The sequence below is a fragment of the Bos javanicus genome, chromosome 29 (genome assembly GCF_032452875.1).
Source record: "Bos javanicus breed banteng chromosome 29, ARS-OSU_banteng_1.0, whole genome shotgun sequence".
Lineage (NCBI taxonomy): Eukaryota > Metazoa > Chordata > Mammalia > Artiodactyla > Bovidae > Bos > Bos javanicus.
In genome coordinates, this window is record NC_083896.1 from 29,640,165 (window position 1) to 29,657,849 (window position 17,685).

General features: G+C 41.3%; 2 protein-coding genes across 3 annotated transcripts in view; one reads left to right on the forward strand and one right to left on the reverse strand.

Moving 5' to 3' along the window:
* Positions 1-17,046, reverse strand: part of PUS3 (pseudouridine synthase 3) — a 33,602-nt gene extending 16,556 nt beyond the window's left edge. The window contains exons 1-5 of the mRNA XM_061406361.1: positions 16,896-17,046; positions 9,593-10,013; positions 8,915-9,480; positions 8,194-8,384; positions 3,673-8,077 (exon numbers count right to left, since the gene is read on the reverse strand). Coding sequence (XP_061262345.1) covers positions 7,767-8,077; positions 8,194-8,384; positions 8,915-9,480; positions 9,593-9,970 — 1,446 coding nt within the window. The 5' untranslated portion in view covers positions 9,971-10,013; positions 16,896-17,046 and the 3' untranslated portion in view covers positions 3,673-7,766. The remainder of the gene's footprint in view (positions 1-3,672; positions 8,078-8,193; positions 8,385-8,914; positions 9,481-9,592; positions 10,014-16,895) is intronic.
* On the forward strand, positions 3,822-15,013 carry HYLS1 (HYLS1 centriolar and ciliogenesis associated). Of its 2 annotated transcripts, none has more exons than XM_061406362.1 (3): positions 3,822-3,911; positions 10,838-10,955; positions 13,691-15,013. In XM_061406362.1, the coding sequence occupies exons 2-3, from the start codon at positions 10,942-10,944 to the stop codon at positions 14,619-14,621; spliced, it is 945 nt and encodes a 314-aa protein (XP_061262346.1). In that variant the 5' UTR covers positions 3,822-3,911; positions 10,838-10,941; the 3' UTR covers positions 14,622-15,013. The 2 variants fall into 2 exon arrangements, with proteins under 2 accessions (XP_061262346.1, XP_061262347.1); XM_061406363.1 differs by having other exon boundaries at positions 13,694-15,013.
* Positions 17,047-17,685: the final 639 nt, after the last annotated feature.

Sequence of the window (17,685 nt, forward strand, 5' to 3'; positions counted from 1 at the left end):
TGTCCAACTCCCTGGCAACATGCCAGGCCTCCCTGTCCATCACCATCTCACGGAGTTCACTCAGACTCACGTCCATCGAGTCGGTGATACCATCCAGCCATCTCATCCTCTGTCGTCCCCTTCTCCTTCTTCGGCACTCAGCTTTCTTCACAGTCCAACTCTTACATCCATACATGACCACAGGAAAAACCATAGCCTTGACTAGACGGACCTTTGTTGGCAAAGTAATGTCTCTGCTTTTGAACATGCTATCTAGGTTGGTCATAACTTTCCTTCCAAGGAGTAAGCGTCTTTTAATTTCATGGCTGCAGTCACCATCTGCAGTGATTCTGGAGCCCAAAAAATAAAGCCTGATACTGTTTCCATTATTTCCCCATCAATTTCCCATGAAGTGATGGGACCAGATGCCATGATCTTTGTTTTCTGAATGTTGAGCTTTAAGCCAACTTTTTCACTCTCCTCTTTAACTTTCATCAAGAGGCTCTTTAGTTCCTCTTCACTTTCTGCCATAAGGGTAGTGTCATCTGCATATCTGAGGTTATTGATATTGATATTGATGAGACTTTACAAGGGAACAAAATTACAGAACTTAGTATTTATGAGATACATGGGGATGAGAAAGAGTGAAAAATGATCATCCCTTTAGGAGTGAAAACACAGGGAAACGATAATACCATTCACCCTTGGAAATCACACGGGTGAATCCAGAGGGGAAAGATGAGTAGTATTTCAGATATGTTGCATTTGGAAAGATGAAAAGATGTCCATGTAGAAATCAGAGTATGCAGATAAGATACGTTTTAGAAACTCAGGAGAGAGGAAGGATTGAAATTATAGATTTTTGAAATTACCTCACATAAAATGAATAGAGGAAGCAACAAAACTATTTAAACTCTTTAAGGGAGGGGGGAAAAAAAAGAACTACTCTCTGGGGACCAGCAGAGTTGAAAGGCAGGAGAGCAGCAGGAGCAGAAGCAGGATAGGGCAGTCTCCTGGAGTTCAACAGAAGAGACTGTCAAGAAGAGAGCAGCTGCCTTCTAATTCACTCTATATTCTCTCCTGGAAGATCTCATTCTCACTTATTCCTTACACTATTATCAACACACATGCAAGTAAGAAGTAAGAGAGGGCTACAATTGAAGGAGTTTGAATATGTCAACAAAGGGCTGAGGTAAGCAAATATATCACAAAGCAGTGATTAACTTAAGCATGAGTATATAACTAGTTGAAAGCAATATTTGAATGTACAAAGACACAGATGGGTTAATTACACCAGTTAGGCTGAATCAGGGAAAGCATCTGGAAAAGGGCTGCATTACTACCAAAAGGTAAGGAAGCTATGTTAATCTACATCACTCAGACGCAATCAGCAAAATTCAGATTAAGGGAAACACCACAGGACCAACAACCAGGCTCCTTCAAACGAAATGCAAGGGAGAAATATGGAGGTGGAACGTGTAGAATAAGAGAAGCTTGAAAGACCTATCAACTAATCACAATGTGTGAACTGGATAGGATCCTAGGTTAAACAAGCACAGTAAAGGGAAAAAAAAAAAAAAAGCAAAACTATGTGACAAGTAAATAAGAAAATACATTAAATATTTTAGATGTGATAAGATTGTGGTTATGCTTTTTAAAAGTCCTTTATGTTTTTAGAAATCATACTGATATATTTATAGATTTTTGATGCTTGATATTTGCTTCATATAAATACAGGAGTTATGTGGATAGTGATATAGAAGTAGAGATTGCTATTCAGTCTCTCAGTTGTGTCCGACTCTTTGCGACCCTATGGACTGCAGCACGCCAGACTTCCCTGTCCTTCACCATTTCCGGAAGCTCGCTCAAACTCATGTCCATTGAGTCGTGAGGCCACTCAACCATCTCATCCTCAGTCGTCCCCTTCTCCTCCTGCCTTCAGTCTTTCTCAGCATCAGGGTCTTTGCTAATGAGTCGGCTCTTCGCATCACGTAGCCAAAGTACTGGAGCTTTAGCTTCAGCATCAGTTCTTTCAATGAATATTCAGAAATGATTTCCTTTAGGATTGACTGATTTGATCTTGTTGCAGTTCAATGGACTCTCAAGAGTCTTCTCCAACACCACAGTTCAAAAGCATCAATTCTTTAGCGCTCAGCCTTCTTTATGGTCCAACTCTCACATCCATATGTAAAGAGATTGGCCAGAAGTTAATAATTGCTGGAGCCGGGCACTGAGTTCATGTAGCTTCATTTTTTCCATATGTTTGAAATTTTCCTCACTACATTTTTTTGAAGATGCAGTTTGCTTTGTAAGAATAGGATTTTGTTCCATTTACTGTAGTTTAGATGACCCTGGTTAAGTTTTCTTGACCTGGGTTACGGATTTCAAGGAATCATGGGCATTATCAAATCAGATCTAGACAAAGCTAGAAAATGAAGTGATCCATCAAAAAACAAGGTCTTAGAACACAAGGTTCCATCTGAAATATGACAGGAGATAGATGCTTCAAGTTATTAAAGGGTTTCAAAGATAAAATTCTAACAGAAAGGACAAGAAATTAATAAGGGATGTGTGTAAGGAGTTCGTTGAATGAGCAAAGCAATAGTTAAGAAAAATGATTCTGTCCACTGGTTTCTAAGACAAAGTAGAGATTCAATGCCAATGAAAAAGACATGCAGGGATGAGAAGACCAAACTACAACATGGGATATTTGTTCATGAGAAAAGAATGTGCACTGAAGGCGTGTTAAGACATTGGAGATCTAGGGGTAGGGTCATTCAAACCTTTGCAAAACGACTTCTGTCATCTTCTCCTCTGTTTATTCCTTTTCCTCAACAAATCCAAAGTGCACAGGCCCGAGGAAAAAGGTGGTAAGAGTAAGGGATAACTGAAGTTTGGAGGAAAAGGTTAAAGATCATTGTCTCCCTCTCACTGAATCCTGAATTTAACAAATAGTGTTAATTAAATCTGTCACTTTCCTATTTGCATGGGGTGGGGTATAGAAAGCTCAGGATGTGGAAGGACAAGTTGCTTTACATAGGTTGCCGGGAGGTGACTAGGACCTTGAGCTGTGAAGACCTCTACCCTTTTTCTCTTCTAGGCCTCACCCTCAAGAATTCCCAACACCCTAGAACATTCTTTCCCAGGTATGTAAACAAAACAGCACTTAAGGGTTAAGATTATGGGAAGAAGGGAGCATTTAAGCTCAAGCGAGGGCTTCTTCTAGCAGAAGTCGGAGTGGCGGAATCAGTTTGAGTCACATTGGCAAGCGCTGGAGACACACAATGGGTTAAATCAGAGAGCCTCGGAAGCCAGGGAAAGGATTGCGCTTTACACGGGTCTTTATATGGAAACTGCGCTGCCGCGGAGCCGGGTGGGGTGGGGAGGAGGGGGCGGTGGAAGAGGCGGAATCGGGGGAGAGGGCTCCAAAAGAAGGAAGAGATTGATTTCCCTGAGGTAGACGGAACGTTTAGAATGCCCCTCCCCAAATCCAGGTATCTCGCCGTTAGGTAACCTAGAGAGTTAACCGAGCCTCAGAAGCCCGCCCCTCCCCTTCGGGTCACTTGCAGGCGACGCCGCGATGCTTCCGGGTTACGTGCTCAAGCTCGGCGGCGTGTGGACCTCGCCGAATCCGAGCCGCGAGTCCCCAGGGGTCCTCCCGCCCGTGGGGGAGGGCCAAGAGAAAATACTCACCAATCGGGATGTAGACTTGGAAGACGTTCACTCTCTGGACCAATAAGAAGGCGGTGGGCGGGGCTTAGGGGGCCGTTCGCTCTTCGGGTTTAAACCTGGGCGGCCGGGCGGTTAACGGTAGCTTGGACGCGTTTGCGGTCCGTACGCCTGCGCGAGCTGTGGGAAGCTAACTGAAACCTGCGGTGGTGCGATAGCCGCGCCGCGGGACTCGGTGCGGCCGACGGACGTCGGCTGGGCGGGTAAGCGGGCAAAGGAGGGGAGAGGTGGTACACGGGCCTCCCGCCCGCCCACGGCTGTAGAGATGGGGCTCTAAGTAGCGAGCAATTGAAGTCTCCCTCCCCTGGTTACGGTCCCCCGGGCGATCGGTGCAGAGCCCAGGTGTGCGGCCTCCGGAGGCACGTGTGAGCGGCGCCTTGCGTGCCCCTGGCGCGCCCGAACCCCGAGGTCACGTTATGCTCCCACTGCCGGTCCACTGCCCGCCTGGCGGCTGCAGCGGCGAGTACCCCAGTGGTCCGTCCACCCGTCTCTGCGAGGTGACCGGGCTTTGGGGCGGCGGGACCCGTGCCCGCGGAGGAGTCCGCTTCCTCGGAGGCTGGCCGCGAGCGTGCGAGACGATGACCACGCCCCGGGCCAGCTGGTGCAGACTCTGTTGTCATTGTGAATGGAGAAACCTCTTCTCCCCTTCTAGTTGGTTTCACCTTTGTCAAATTCTGTATGTTACAGTGCGAGAAACTCTGCCTAGTGAGTTAGGATAGCGTGTAGAATTGAAGAACCCTATAGTCCTGCCGCAGAATGAAACAAAAAAACTTTTTTTGCTGGTTATAAAAGTTATACAGTCTCATTATTTTTAGAAATCCCAGCACTGTTAAATACATACTAAAAAAGGAAGAAAATACTCGAGATTCTATCAGCCACAGATAAAAAAATCAGTGTTCATATTTGGGTTTACTTCAGATATTTACATGACTGTAAAATGTATTTATTTTGAATATAACAAAGCATTTTCATTTAAAAAGTAGATCATGCCTCAGTCCCTAGTATTTTAGGAATAAGACATTTGATCCATATCGAATGTAGACATGCATTATCATTTTTAATGGGGGCATAATATTTCTTGCTGTGGCTCTACTATGCCATATTATTTAACCTGTCCCCTAATGGATGGACATTTTTCTAATTCTTCATCAGAAAATAGTATGGTAGTGGTTACTTGCACACATATATGTTTGCATTCTTGTCCAGTTTATCTCCTTAGAATAATTTCTTGGAAATGGATTGTGGCTTAGAAATAATGGTACAGTTTAAATTCCGATTCAGGGTGGGAGGGAGGCTACAGGAAGGGGATATACACACTTATGACTGATTCCAATACAGCATGGCAGAAACCAATACAGCATTGTAAAACAATTAAAAATAAATTCTGATTCATAATGCCAGAGTGCCCTCTAGAAAAACTGTCGGTTCCCCCTCCCCTCTCAACAGTACAGAGTGTAAAAGCAGATATTTCTCTACACTCTGCCCTGCATTAAAAAATCTTACCAATCTAAAAGGCTAGCTTAATGTTTTTATTTGCTAAGAGGAATGCGAATTAGTGATTTTGAACCTGTTATAAAATTTCCACTAGTCTGTTGTTTTTTTGGATTATGGTTATCTTTTTTTAAGGTATTTTGTTTTCTTTGTTCTAATATTGCCACCTTGAAGCTACATGCTTCCCTTCCAAGAAGTAGAGGAATTTGTTCTAACTCAGCAAAGTTTAGAATCTTAACTAGTGACCCAGCCCCTCTTCCAATTTAAAACCCTTCCTTTCCACCCTTGAAATCCTTTCATTTGTAACTAACTCAACGTGAACACTTAATTGCTTCAAATTCTGACAAGATGCTGCTGGGTATTTTGGTACAGATAATATCTATTTATCTACAAAATATAAGCTGTTCTAGCTTCTGTGTGAAAGTTTCCCTATAGGTAAAAAGAAAGGATTATCGTTCTTTATATTAAAAAAGAAAGAGAAAAAACTGACAGCTACTTACAGATCTTGCTAAATTATATATTTTATTATTTGCAAACACCTATCTTCATACACTCAAGAAAAAGTGCAATAATTTAACTGCAAAGAAAACATGCTAATCATAGTATAGTACACATGCCATTAAAAAAAAAAAATCACTTTGGGCTTTAGTGTTGGAATCCACCCAGCCCAGTGTCCTGTTGCATTTCTGTCCCTACTTGCCTCTGTTCTGTGTTTATCTCTTCAGTAGGTAGTTTTGTATTGCATGAACATTGAAATGGATGATATAATAGTTCTTGCAAAGCACCATTTATATATGTAACATATACTTACATGTTATGTATATAAAATCTTGTTTAAACTTCACAACCTATTGAAATAATTGTTTTCCAAAGTAAAAGCTAAGTCCTACTTTACGAAAGTGAAAGTGGAGAGTGAAAAAGTTGGCTTAAAGCTCAACATTCAGAAAACGAAGATCATGGCATCCAGTCCCATCACTGTATGGGAAATAGGTGGGGAAACAGTGGAAACAGTGTCAGACTTTATTTTTCTGGGCTCCAAAATCACTGCAGATGGTGACTGCAGCCATGAAATTAAAAGACGCTTACTCCTTGGAAGGAAAGTTATGACCAACCTAGATAGCATGTTCAAAAGCAGAGACATTAATTTGCCAACAAAGGTCCGTCTAGTCAAGGCTATGGTTTTTCCTGTGGTCATGTATGGATGTGAGAGTTGGACTGTGAAGAAGGCTGAGCACTGAAGAATTGATGCTTTTGAACTGCGGTGTTGGAGAAGACTCTTGAGAGTCCCTTGGACTCCAAGGAGATCCAACCAGTCCATTCTGAAGGAGATCAGCCCTGGGATTTCTTTGGAAGGACTGATGCTAAAGCTGAAACTCCAGTACTTTGGCCACCTCACGCATAGAGTTGACTCATTGGAAAAGACTCTGATGCTGGGAGGGATTGGGGGCAGGAGGCGAAGGGGAAGACAGAGGATGAGATGGCTGGATGGCATCACTGACTCGATGGACGTGAGTTTGAGTGAACTCCGGGAGTTGGTGTTGGACAGGGAGGCCTGGCGTGCTTTGATTCATGGGGTCACAAAGAGTTGGACACGACTGAGCATCTGATCTGATCTGATGGGTCAGACTTTGGAGTCTGTACATTGTATTATACAATACAGATAATTCTGCAAAGTTACATTTAGGGACTTCTGATTTGCTTCGTCTGTGATGACTGTCCTGAGTTTTTCTGTGGCAACTACCAAAAATAATGTCACTAAATCCTTATTCTTCTAGATTTGATAATACATCTTGTTAACTATGAAAGGATTTCACTTAAGATCAAAGACCCTGATCCTCTCTCTTTTGCTTCTATTATAGACTCTCCTAAACATGGCTTTTTAGTTAGTTGCTTTTTATCTCATGTATCATTTTTTAGAGTTGATTTTTTTTTGATTCCCTAAACTCTGTTCTTTTCCTAGGTTTTTTTTTTGTTTTTTACTTGAAAACTAATGCCAGTGAAAGTACATTGAAATAAGGTAGAAAATTGAAAAATATAAAATGCTTTGGTTTGTTCTTATATGTTTAAGTGGGAATATTTTGCTACACTCCATGATTACGCTAAAAACAGAAGGATCTTTACCTCAAAATTAAAGGAGAAAGACCCTTTGTGGCTCACATAGAACTATTAATAGATTGATAAGCTTCGTAAAAGATGCTGTGTTTTATCTACTTAGGTCATTTTCACTAAACCAGTTTATCAAATATATAACTAAGTTTTGTGTTTTTAAGTTTTGACACTTGGGCAAAGCTCTTTATGAGAACTCAGATGAGTAGTATCATTTGCTTTTAAAAAGAACAGCACAACAAATCAGATACTTGTGGGTTCTGGTTTTAATGAATTTGAACACAAGGCAGAGGTTTCCAGGTGTATGTAAATATATGTCCATTTAAAAATATCTTCTTGCTTCTCCCACCTCTAGTTCTGGACAGGAATGAAGGAATGTTTAAACTTTTTCTTGTTCAAGAAAGACTTCTTTAGCCTAATGGTGTTTTGTTGCCTCCTAGATCTTGGTGAGTTTTCTGTGGTTAAATGATGCTTTTAAGTTCTGTATCAACACAAATTCTCTTCGTTGGTTTCTCAAAAACAGTATTTTCTTCCTCTAGTGTGTCACTACAGTCCCTTTTGGCTTTTGTTTCTTCCTCATGGAATAAATGTGGGTGTTCAATGCGTCCCCTACGTACAAAATGCTGGATCCGGGATTCTAATCCTTGGCATTTAGGACGATCCATTAGGGGCTTATAAGTGCGCATTTTCACTCCTTCTACAAAGGCACTGGTCTGCTTTGTGACAGAGGGCTTAACATTTCTCCATTCTATCATTCCATCCATCTTTGGTCCTGTAATATATGCAGTCAAGCATTACAGTGGATACTTTACCACAACAGAGTCATGTCCAATCTCTCTGTGAATCTCCCTCCCCCACAACCCTGTATAACTTTGGTTCTCATCATACCTGTTCCACAGGGTAGTGCAACAGAGTCCAGGCCTTGTAGCATACTATACAACATCTGAGTTTTCACAGCATGATTAGCCCATAGTTGCTGAAGGTGGGTAACATTGAATTCCTGAACTTCCAGGTCATAGATCCACTTAATATTTTCAAACTTACAGTCATATAAGACTAGAGGAAATTCCACAGCCATACTAGAGAAGAAATAGTATGAGAATACACAGCAGCCATCCAACAGTTCTTAAAAAACAGGATTAGCTGGGTTAAAAGGAGGGGGAAAATTTTGTCAATATTGAGTATCTAATAGTTGAGAAAATATGACACCATCCCTCATGTTGAAGTTTATAATTAAAAAAAGAAAAACGCAGAAAACCATGGCTTGATCTACATTAGAGTCAATTTCAATTGTAACAAGTCACCTAGAAGTGAGTTGACTTGGCCCCACCATAATGCTGTAAAACTATTTAAGGGGCCTGGTCCAGATACCTGCTACTTACTAAAGGGATAGAACAATGACAGAAGAAAATTAAAAGATAATCACTGTTAGATGTTCATAACGTTCTACAAGTTAGAGTAAAAGCCTCATGAAGGGAGAATCAGAAACCTAGTTTTTTAGACAATGGTGGGGAAAGGAAGAATATTTTAAAATATATTCTAATATATCTACAGGCAATAGCTGTTTTTTGGGGGTGGGGGGCAGTCTGGGTTTGTGTTTTTAACTTACCTATATTGAGGCTTCTGGGGATTTTTCTCTATGTTCAACAGTTCATCAATAACCTCTGGCTTCTCCATTCCTTGGCCAATCAGAAAAAGAACAGCCATCATACAGCGGACTTGATGATAAAGGAACGCCTGGCCAGTCACTTCAAACTGGCATAACTGAAAGGGTTCTTGCCAGCCCTCCTCTCCCAGGTTCTGGCCCACTCGCTGTACTTGAGCAGACAAGATAGTCCTCTGAAAATTAATCACCCCATTGGCTACATCCATTTTACATAAGTTCCTAAAATCATGTGTGCCAACATACTTCTGAGCTGCATAGTTCATGGTTACAATGTCTAAGTTAGCACGAGGGAAAAAATAGCGGTAGGTCCGCTCAAGACAGCTGAACCTAGCACTGAAGCTAGTTTCTACGGGAGCCCAGGCCAGCACACGGATGTCTGGAGGGAGTACCCGATTGAGAATGTGGGTATAACGGATCTCTGTAGCCACATCATTGACTTCGTTTTTTAAATTAAAATGCTCAGAATCCCTGCCCTTTGGAATGTGAGAACGTAGGTCAAGAGAAATCACCTGTGGAATTAAGAGAAAGATACTTAGAGACACAAGTAATCTGAATCTTCAGTATGTACACCTAGAATATATTACTGTTGCTTGCTTTGCGAAACAGTATAATGGCCCTTACCTGTCCAAAGGCACTGACTCCTTTGTCTGTTCGCCCACACCGGTGATAGTTGGATGTCTGCCTGTTTTCTACCAGTCGAGTCTTGGTTAGAGCCTCAAACAGTTTCTCTTCAATTGTATTGCTTGTGTTTTCCTGACTGGCAAAGCCCTGATATCCCCAGCCCAGGTAGGCGATCTTTAGAGCTACATGTCTTTGACCGTGAGCACTGAAATCAAAGGCACGCTTAGGTTTTCCCCCAGCTCCTGAAGAATTCTCTCTAATGTTTGAGTCCTTATTGTTGGCCTGTTCTTTTTTAAGTCGTTTTACCTCCTGCTCCAGTTCCTGTACTCTTTTTAGGAGTTTCTCAGTCTGGATTCTGTCTACGTCATTTTCAGCCATGATATGACAACTTCAGGAATAAATACAAAGAGATCCACCCTATCTGAAAAGAGAGTAAGAGAGAAAATTTTAGTGCTGATTGCCTTGGTGATGTCGGTATCATTCCATTATGTTCAAACAGTATCTAAGATTTAATTTGAGGCCTAAGGGATATATAGATGTTTGATTCTGCCCAGGGATACAAGCATTGGAGAAGGCAACGGCACCCCACTCCAGTACTCTTGCCTAGAAAATCCCATGGACAGAGGAGCCTGGTAGGCTGCAGTCCATGGGGTTGCTAAGGGTTGGACCTGACTGAGCGACTTCACTCTCACTTGTCACTTTCATGCATTGGAGAAGGAAATGGCAACGCACTCCAGTGTTCTTGCTTGGAGAATCCCAGGGACGGGGAAGCCTGGTGGGCTGCCGTCTATGGGGTCACACAGAGTCGGACACGACTGAAGCGACTTAGCAGTAGCAGTAGCAGGGATACAAGCATTAGCTTCATTATTATGGGTCAATAATCTAGATATTATTCTTTTCCATCATGTCTGGTCAATTCATAGTGGAAAAGGAAGGTAGCATCAAAAAAAAAAAAAATCCAGCTAGCATTGTTAAGATTTAGTCAGGATTTACGGGAAATGTAGATTTCATTTCTCTATTCTTCATGAGCTGAGATGGTGGAAGACTGATGTTATTGATATTTTTCCCCTAAAACACTTCCTTTTGACTTCTCATTTATATTTGTGCTATCTTCCAATCATAAAATCTTCTTATATGGAGTATTTATGTCTACTCCAAGTTTCTGTTGCTTTCTAATACTGCAGATAAAATTAGTGCTTGTGGTGGGTGGTGTGTTCTGTCATCTAAAACAGTTCTGTCTTAAAGGTGGTGCAATAGAAGCTGGCCCAGTGGAAGAAACTTGTCAGGGATTGTACTTCATATTGGAAGTAGAATCTGGAATCAAGATTTTCCCCCTTTAAGCAGCTCTGATGGCACAAAGAAGGTAATTAAGCATTAAGATCTTTTAAAGTCAAATTTAATGCATGTTCTGATAAGAGATTTCTGTACCTCTAGTAGTTAAAATTGTCATGCTGGAAAATAATGTCACTCTGGATAATATAATTTAGATATCAGTGTTGAAATTCTTGACGTATTGCAATAATTTGAGGACAACTATAACTACATCTATAAACTGGGACAGTACTAGACAATCTTTGACTGATGGTTACTTTAAGTCTAGGTAACTCAATTTACTTTTTTGCTCTTTGAGTTTCTATATCTATGATAGATTACAAATTTAAATGTAAAAAATGAAATTATATTAGGATAAAACATGACATAACCTTCTTACAATCTTGAAGTAGGAAAGGCATAAGTGAGGCGCTGCAGAAACCCAAAAAATGCGACCACCTAAGAATATGTTTCTAACAGCAAAAAGTCAGAAGTTAAATAACAAACTAGGAAGAAAAATGTAATGATGGTATGTATTTCATACATAATCAGCTTTAATATAAAGATCAATAAGGAAAAAACCAACAACCTGAGAGGTAAAGGGAAACATGCATATTTCATACAGAGGGAAAAAAAATCTTATAAATGTATGAAAAGATGCTCAAATTTACTCAGTTTAAATCAATGCCAGTATATAGGAGGACTGTTTTCTTTATCAAACTGACTGCAAAGAGGAGAGCGTTTGATAGTATACCAAGTTGAAGAGAGGAGAGGAATGAGAAACAAGCTCTGGAATACACACACACTCAGTACTTCTTTAGAGGGAATCGGGCAACAGCTATCAAAATTGAGTGCACACATGCCTTTGACCCACCTATTACATTTCTAGAAATTGAATGTACATATATGCTTAAACAAGTATGTAAAATTTACAAGATATTTGTTATAAGACTCGTTTTTAAAAACAAAAATAAAATCACTAAATTAAATCATTCAGGAAGAGGTTGAATAAATTATGGTACATCCATACCTTGGAATTCCATGTACCTTTAAACAATGAAGTCAGTCTATTACTTCTGACACTGACACAGCTGGATCACTAAGACTGTTTACGATTCGAAATAGTTTCTTTATGGTATAAAAATGTGCATATGAATATGGAAAATTATTGGAGAAATGATAAGCTGCCTTTGACAGTGAAACTTGCTTTGGGTGGGGGGGTGGGGAGTCCTTGCTTTAAACTACATGTATATGTATTAGTTTTTCAGCTTAAGAAAAGTATCAGAGATACAGGAAATAGTGGGCAGTAGATACCTATTCTAGATCCAGTCAGGAAACTGGCATTGGGTGTTTGGTTTGGGTACTTAAAGTACTTAAGCATAAGGAGTGTATGCATGTGATGGTCTTTTGGATTAAATCACTCTCGCAGTTAAAAGCATGGACTCTGAATCCAGACTGCCTGAGTTAGAATTCCAGCTCAACCACTTACTAGCGCTGTAACCTTGGGCTATTTAATCTGTCCATGCCTTAGGCTACTCATCTGTGAAAAGGAGCCTTTGACTGTGTGGATCACAATAAACTGTGGAAAATTCTGAAAGAGATGGGAATACCAGACCACCTGACCTGCCTCTTGAGAACCTATATGCAGGTCATGAAACAACAGTTAGAACTGGACATGGAACAACAGACTGGTTCCAAGTAGGAAAAGGAGTACATCAAGGCTGTATATTCTCACCCTGCTTATTTAACTTATATGCAGAGTACGCTGGGCTCTGAGAAACACTGGGCTAGAAGAAGCACAAGCTGGAATCAAGATTGCCGGGAGAAATATCAATAACCTCAGATATGCAGATGACACTACCCTTATGGCAGAAAGTGAAGAGGAACTAAAAAGCCTCTTGATGAAAGTGAAAGAGGACAGTGAAAAAGTTGGCTTAAAGCTCAACATTCAGAAAACTAAGATCATGGCATCTGGTCCCATCACTTGATGGGGAAATAGATGTGGAAACAGTGTCAGACTTTATTTTTCTGGGCTCCAAAATCACTGCAGATGGTGACTGCAGCCATGAAATTAAAAGATGCTTACTCCTTGGAAGAAAAGTTATGACCAACCTAGATAGCATATTCAAAAGCAGAGACATTACTTTGCCAACAAAGGTCCGTCTAGTCAAGGCTGTGGTTTTTCCAGTAGTCATGTATGGATGTGAGAGTTGGACTGTGAAGAAAGCTGAGCACCAAAGAATTGATGCTTTTGAACTGTGGTGTTGGAGAAGACTCTTGAGAGTCCCATGAACTGCAAGGAGATCAAACCAGTTAATCCTAAAGGGAACCAGTCCTTAATATTCTTTGGAAGGATTGATGCTGAAGCTGAAACTCCAATACTTTGGCCACCTGATGGGAAGAACTGACTCATTGGAAAAGACCCTGATGCTGGGAAAGATTGAAGGCAGGAGGAGAAGGGACAACAGAGGATGAGATGGTTGGAGGCATCACTGACTCGATGGACCTGAGTGAGCAAGCTCCAGGAATTGGTGATGGACAGGGAAGCCTGGTGTGCCGCTGTCCATGGGGTTGCAGTCGGACGCGGCTGAACGACTGAACTGAACTGAGTTAATGCCCCTCCAAAGTGCTCCCTTACTGCCTGTACTAATCTGTATTTTACCATATACTTAACTGTTGTACTTATGACTGTTCTGTTTCATTGCTATAAAATAGTACATAGGAAGGGAATGGTTTTTGAGCTGGGAGTTTATTGTCAGGAAACTAATCGATGATTTTCTCTTACAGAAGGTCCTTCAGTATAGGGGAAGCAGTGGAGGAACTTGTGGGACCTGATGGACAAAAATGGGCTGATATGGATCCAGAAGAACGAATGTTAGTAGCCGCTAAAGCTTTCCCTCATATCTGTGCAGGCCACGGTGAGGGAGATGTCAGAAGAGAAGCCCAGTCCACCCTGTATGATCCCTACAGTAAAGCCTCAGTAACCTCAGGAAAGCAACCTGCTTTTCCTGCACAACTGCATCACCCACATACAGAAAGCAATGGCCCTTCAGAAGCAGTCTCAGAGACCTCCCAAAGACTCCGAAAGCCAGTTATGAAGAGAAAGGTGCTGCGTCGAAAGCCAGATGGGGAAGTATTAGTGACGGATGAGTCGATGATCAGTGAATCAGAGTCTGGTACAGAAAATGACATGGATGTCTGGGACTTAAGACAAAGGCTGATGAATCTGCACTTCCAGGAAGACAGGGAATCTCCAGTTGATGTTTCACAAAAATTTAGTCTACCACGTGAATACCAAGGAATTTCTCAAGATCAGCTCATTTGCTATCTACGAAGAGAAGAAATGGGCCCTCCAGCTTATGAACAAGACCTGATTGTTGCCAGCCGGCCCAAGTCCTTTATCCTCCCAAGGCTGGACCAGTTGAGCCGAAACCGGGGCAAGGTAGACCGGGTAGCCCGCTATTTTGAATATAAACGAGACTGGGACTCCATGCGGTTACCTGGTGAAGATCATAGGAAGGAATTACGCTGGGGTATCCGAGAGCAGATGCTTTGTCGTGCAGAAGCCCAGTCCAAGCCTCAGCATATATATGTTCCAAACAATTACCTAGTGCCAACTGAGAAGAAACGATCTGCCCTTCGCTGGGGTGTTCGTTGTGACCTTGCAAATGGTGTGATGCCCAAGAAACTTACGTCCTTCCCTCTTTTTCCTTCTTAAGTCTTTTTTTTTTTTTTTTAACTTGTCTCTCCTTTCACAGGATTGTTTGCAATAACCTGGTTCTTAGTACCTCTCCTTTTATTTAAATAGAAACAACTAACTCAAAATACCATGGAACATAGAGTAAGGACTTCACCCATCACTGGTCTTTTCTAGGTATATGTCACATTGGTATCTACCACTTAACTTCCAAATGACCATCAAATCTAGCAACTGCAAGAGGAATCATGGCAGAAAAACAGACCTAGGCTTTCTGTTTTGTCTTAGTGAGCAAAGCCAGCCCTTGTTTCATGAACTTGTTACCTTTGGCCAATGTGAGTTGCTGTTTTTATCAGTGTGTTTTTAAAGTTGCTGGGCAGTAAGCTTACCTATTAAACACTTTTGGAAATTTGTGAACTTTACTTTATTTTCCCTTAAATATTTTCCAAAGGCAATCTCAAACCTAGGTTATGATTCTGCTTCCAATTATACTCTCCATCATACTCTCCGCACCTAAATGAGAGCCAAAGGGAATGGACAAAAACCTGCCCTTTACACATAATCCTACATGAAGGAACAGCAAGATAACCTTTGCTACTAAAGGAATACAGTAATTCCACTAACCATGTTAAATGTTTTTTAATAGATGCTCAATAATAGCACAATATCACATGCAAGGTTCTAACCCAAGTTTTGTTTCAGAATTATTTCAATAATATGTTGCCCTCCGTTTACTTCTGGAATGCCATACTTTTTATAATTTGCCTCTGAGAATTTCTTAGAAATCATGTCTGTCATTTGAAGGCTATTGCCACATTGCAACAGAGCTTCAAACTACTAGCAGCTGGAGCCAGATGCAGACATAATAACCAAAATGAATCTGGCCTGTTAGGGTCAAATCACTAACTGAGCTCATCTGAACTTAGATCTGTTTGTTCTTGATTTCTGGTTCAATAATACCTAAAACCTGGAGGCTGTCAGATTTAGCATTTAAGCCAGAAGAGTGACAGCAGAAATAGCTTGCTTGTTCAAGAGAAAAACAGCCATGTGACAAAAATGAATGACCTTGACCATTACTATCTGCTAAAATACATTTTCTCCGTAATATTTAAGTTACATCATTCATTCATTCACCCATTTCCATTGTTAAGCATTCATTAGGGAGAGAAATAATCAGTGGCTCAAAGATACATGTAAGGTAACATTCACTGCAAATAAGCAGAAACTGCCAACTGTCCAACAATAGTGAAGTAATTAGATGTTAGTCATTGGAAATATATGGGAAGCTAATAGAAAAATGAAAATTAGATGAAACAAATAGGCTGCACGCACTGTCTTGCTGCACACACAAAGCCCAAGGAAAGGTCAACACACCTAACTTCAGGTAGTGGGATTCAAGGTAAGTCTGTACCTCTGTTTTAAAAGTTAACAGCCACATGGCATTTTTTTTTTACATACAAATCAGTTAAAAAAAAAAAAAATCCCAATGGTTTGCCTCTTCATCTATTTCTCAAAGCCCAATATTACCTACCTTATTAAACCAATTAACTAGTCCAAAGGTATTAAACCGGTAATAAGACATTTTTGGCAAAACAGAATTGACTCAGTACAGTTTTCCCCAGAACACCACTTCCCCTCCTCAGGGTGAAGTGCAGTGGTTCTCAAGCAGCCGTGTAATACCAGGAAGTGAAGTAAAAGTCACTCAGTCGTGTTTGACTGCGACCCCATGGACTATACGGTCCATGGAATTCTCAAACCCAGAATACTGGAGTGGGTAGCCTTTCTTCTCCAGGGGATCTTCCCAACCCAGGAATCGAACCCAGGTCTCCCGCATTGTGAGCGGATTCTTTGTGCCAGCTGAGCCACAAGGGAAGCCCAGGAAAGGGGTCACCAAATTATCAAACCAATTTTCAAATTTTGGGGGAAAATGTTGCCACACCTCCACACTCCACATACTACCGGAATCTCCACTTATACTATTTGGTTTCATGAGCAAACGAATTCTGAGGCAGAAAAGACTACACTCCGCAGTCCCAGGGTCCTCAACAAATCGAAGAACAAGCTCCTAACTGCTGCACGTTCCTGACAACTGCTCCAAGAAGCACCAGACACAAAAACACAGGGTCTTTAGCGAGGTTCCACTTCCGTACTCAAAAGAGTGCTTTCCGGGAAAGATCAAGGTACAGAAAAAGGAGCATAGGGGAAATGAGAGAAACGTCCATCTGTTTGCCCATCTGTTCGTTCCTCTTTGTAGAACCCAGAAAATAATTCACCCCTCAAAACCCGCACACTTACCTTCCGGTTGTCGGCCACGCAGCTTTCCTCGAGACAGGAAGCTGTCACTTTGCGTCTTCTACGTGCTCCTCCGGGACTTCATGGGAAATGTAGTCCACCTTTATGGGAAATGTAGTTCTAAGAGCCGGGAGTGCAGGTTTAACACTGAAATCTGCCTACTGTTTTGTAGTCCGGCCACTATCTATGCACCTCCAACAAGGCATGATCTGGGGCCTGCGCAAGGACAAGAATAAAAGATAGGATAATTTCTAGTCTGCTAAAATAATAGAACGTTAAATTTAAAGAACTTGACCCGATTTTATTCGTAGTTAAATTAGTAGAAAGCTATCATTGAGAGTCAAAACCATTTACAATTAGACTCCACATGAAGGGCCGAAAAGGAATGTGATCATCTCATAACAAATGACCGAGATGTCTGAGTGACCGAACAAGGATAGGGAGTCTTGCTTCAGCACCACGGAGAGGTCATAACTAGGATTTTGCACGTTTTTCTAGAGATACTGATTGAAATCTCAAGATTCCGGTTAGAAAATTTGAAGAAAAAAATATTCTGCCTCTTTTGTCCAGATTTAGCAGTCATTTAGTAGAATCTATCCCTGATTGTGCAGGTGAAGGTGCGAGGTGAAGGCTGTACCAAAGGGGAAACAGTTTTCTCCGCGTTGTTTCAGCACGAGGCACGTATCAGAACTAAGATGAAAATAAGCCGGTATTTGGGAAAATGACAGGTATCGAGTAACAGGGACAGTAGTTAGAATTTGAATAACTTTACTTCCTCTCTGCATCTTTCCCA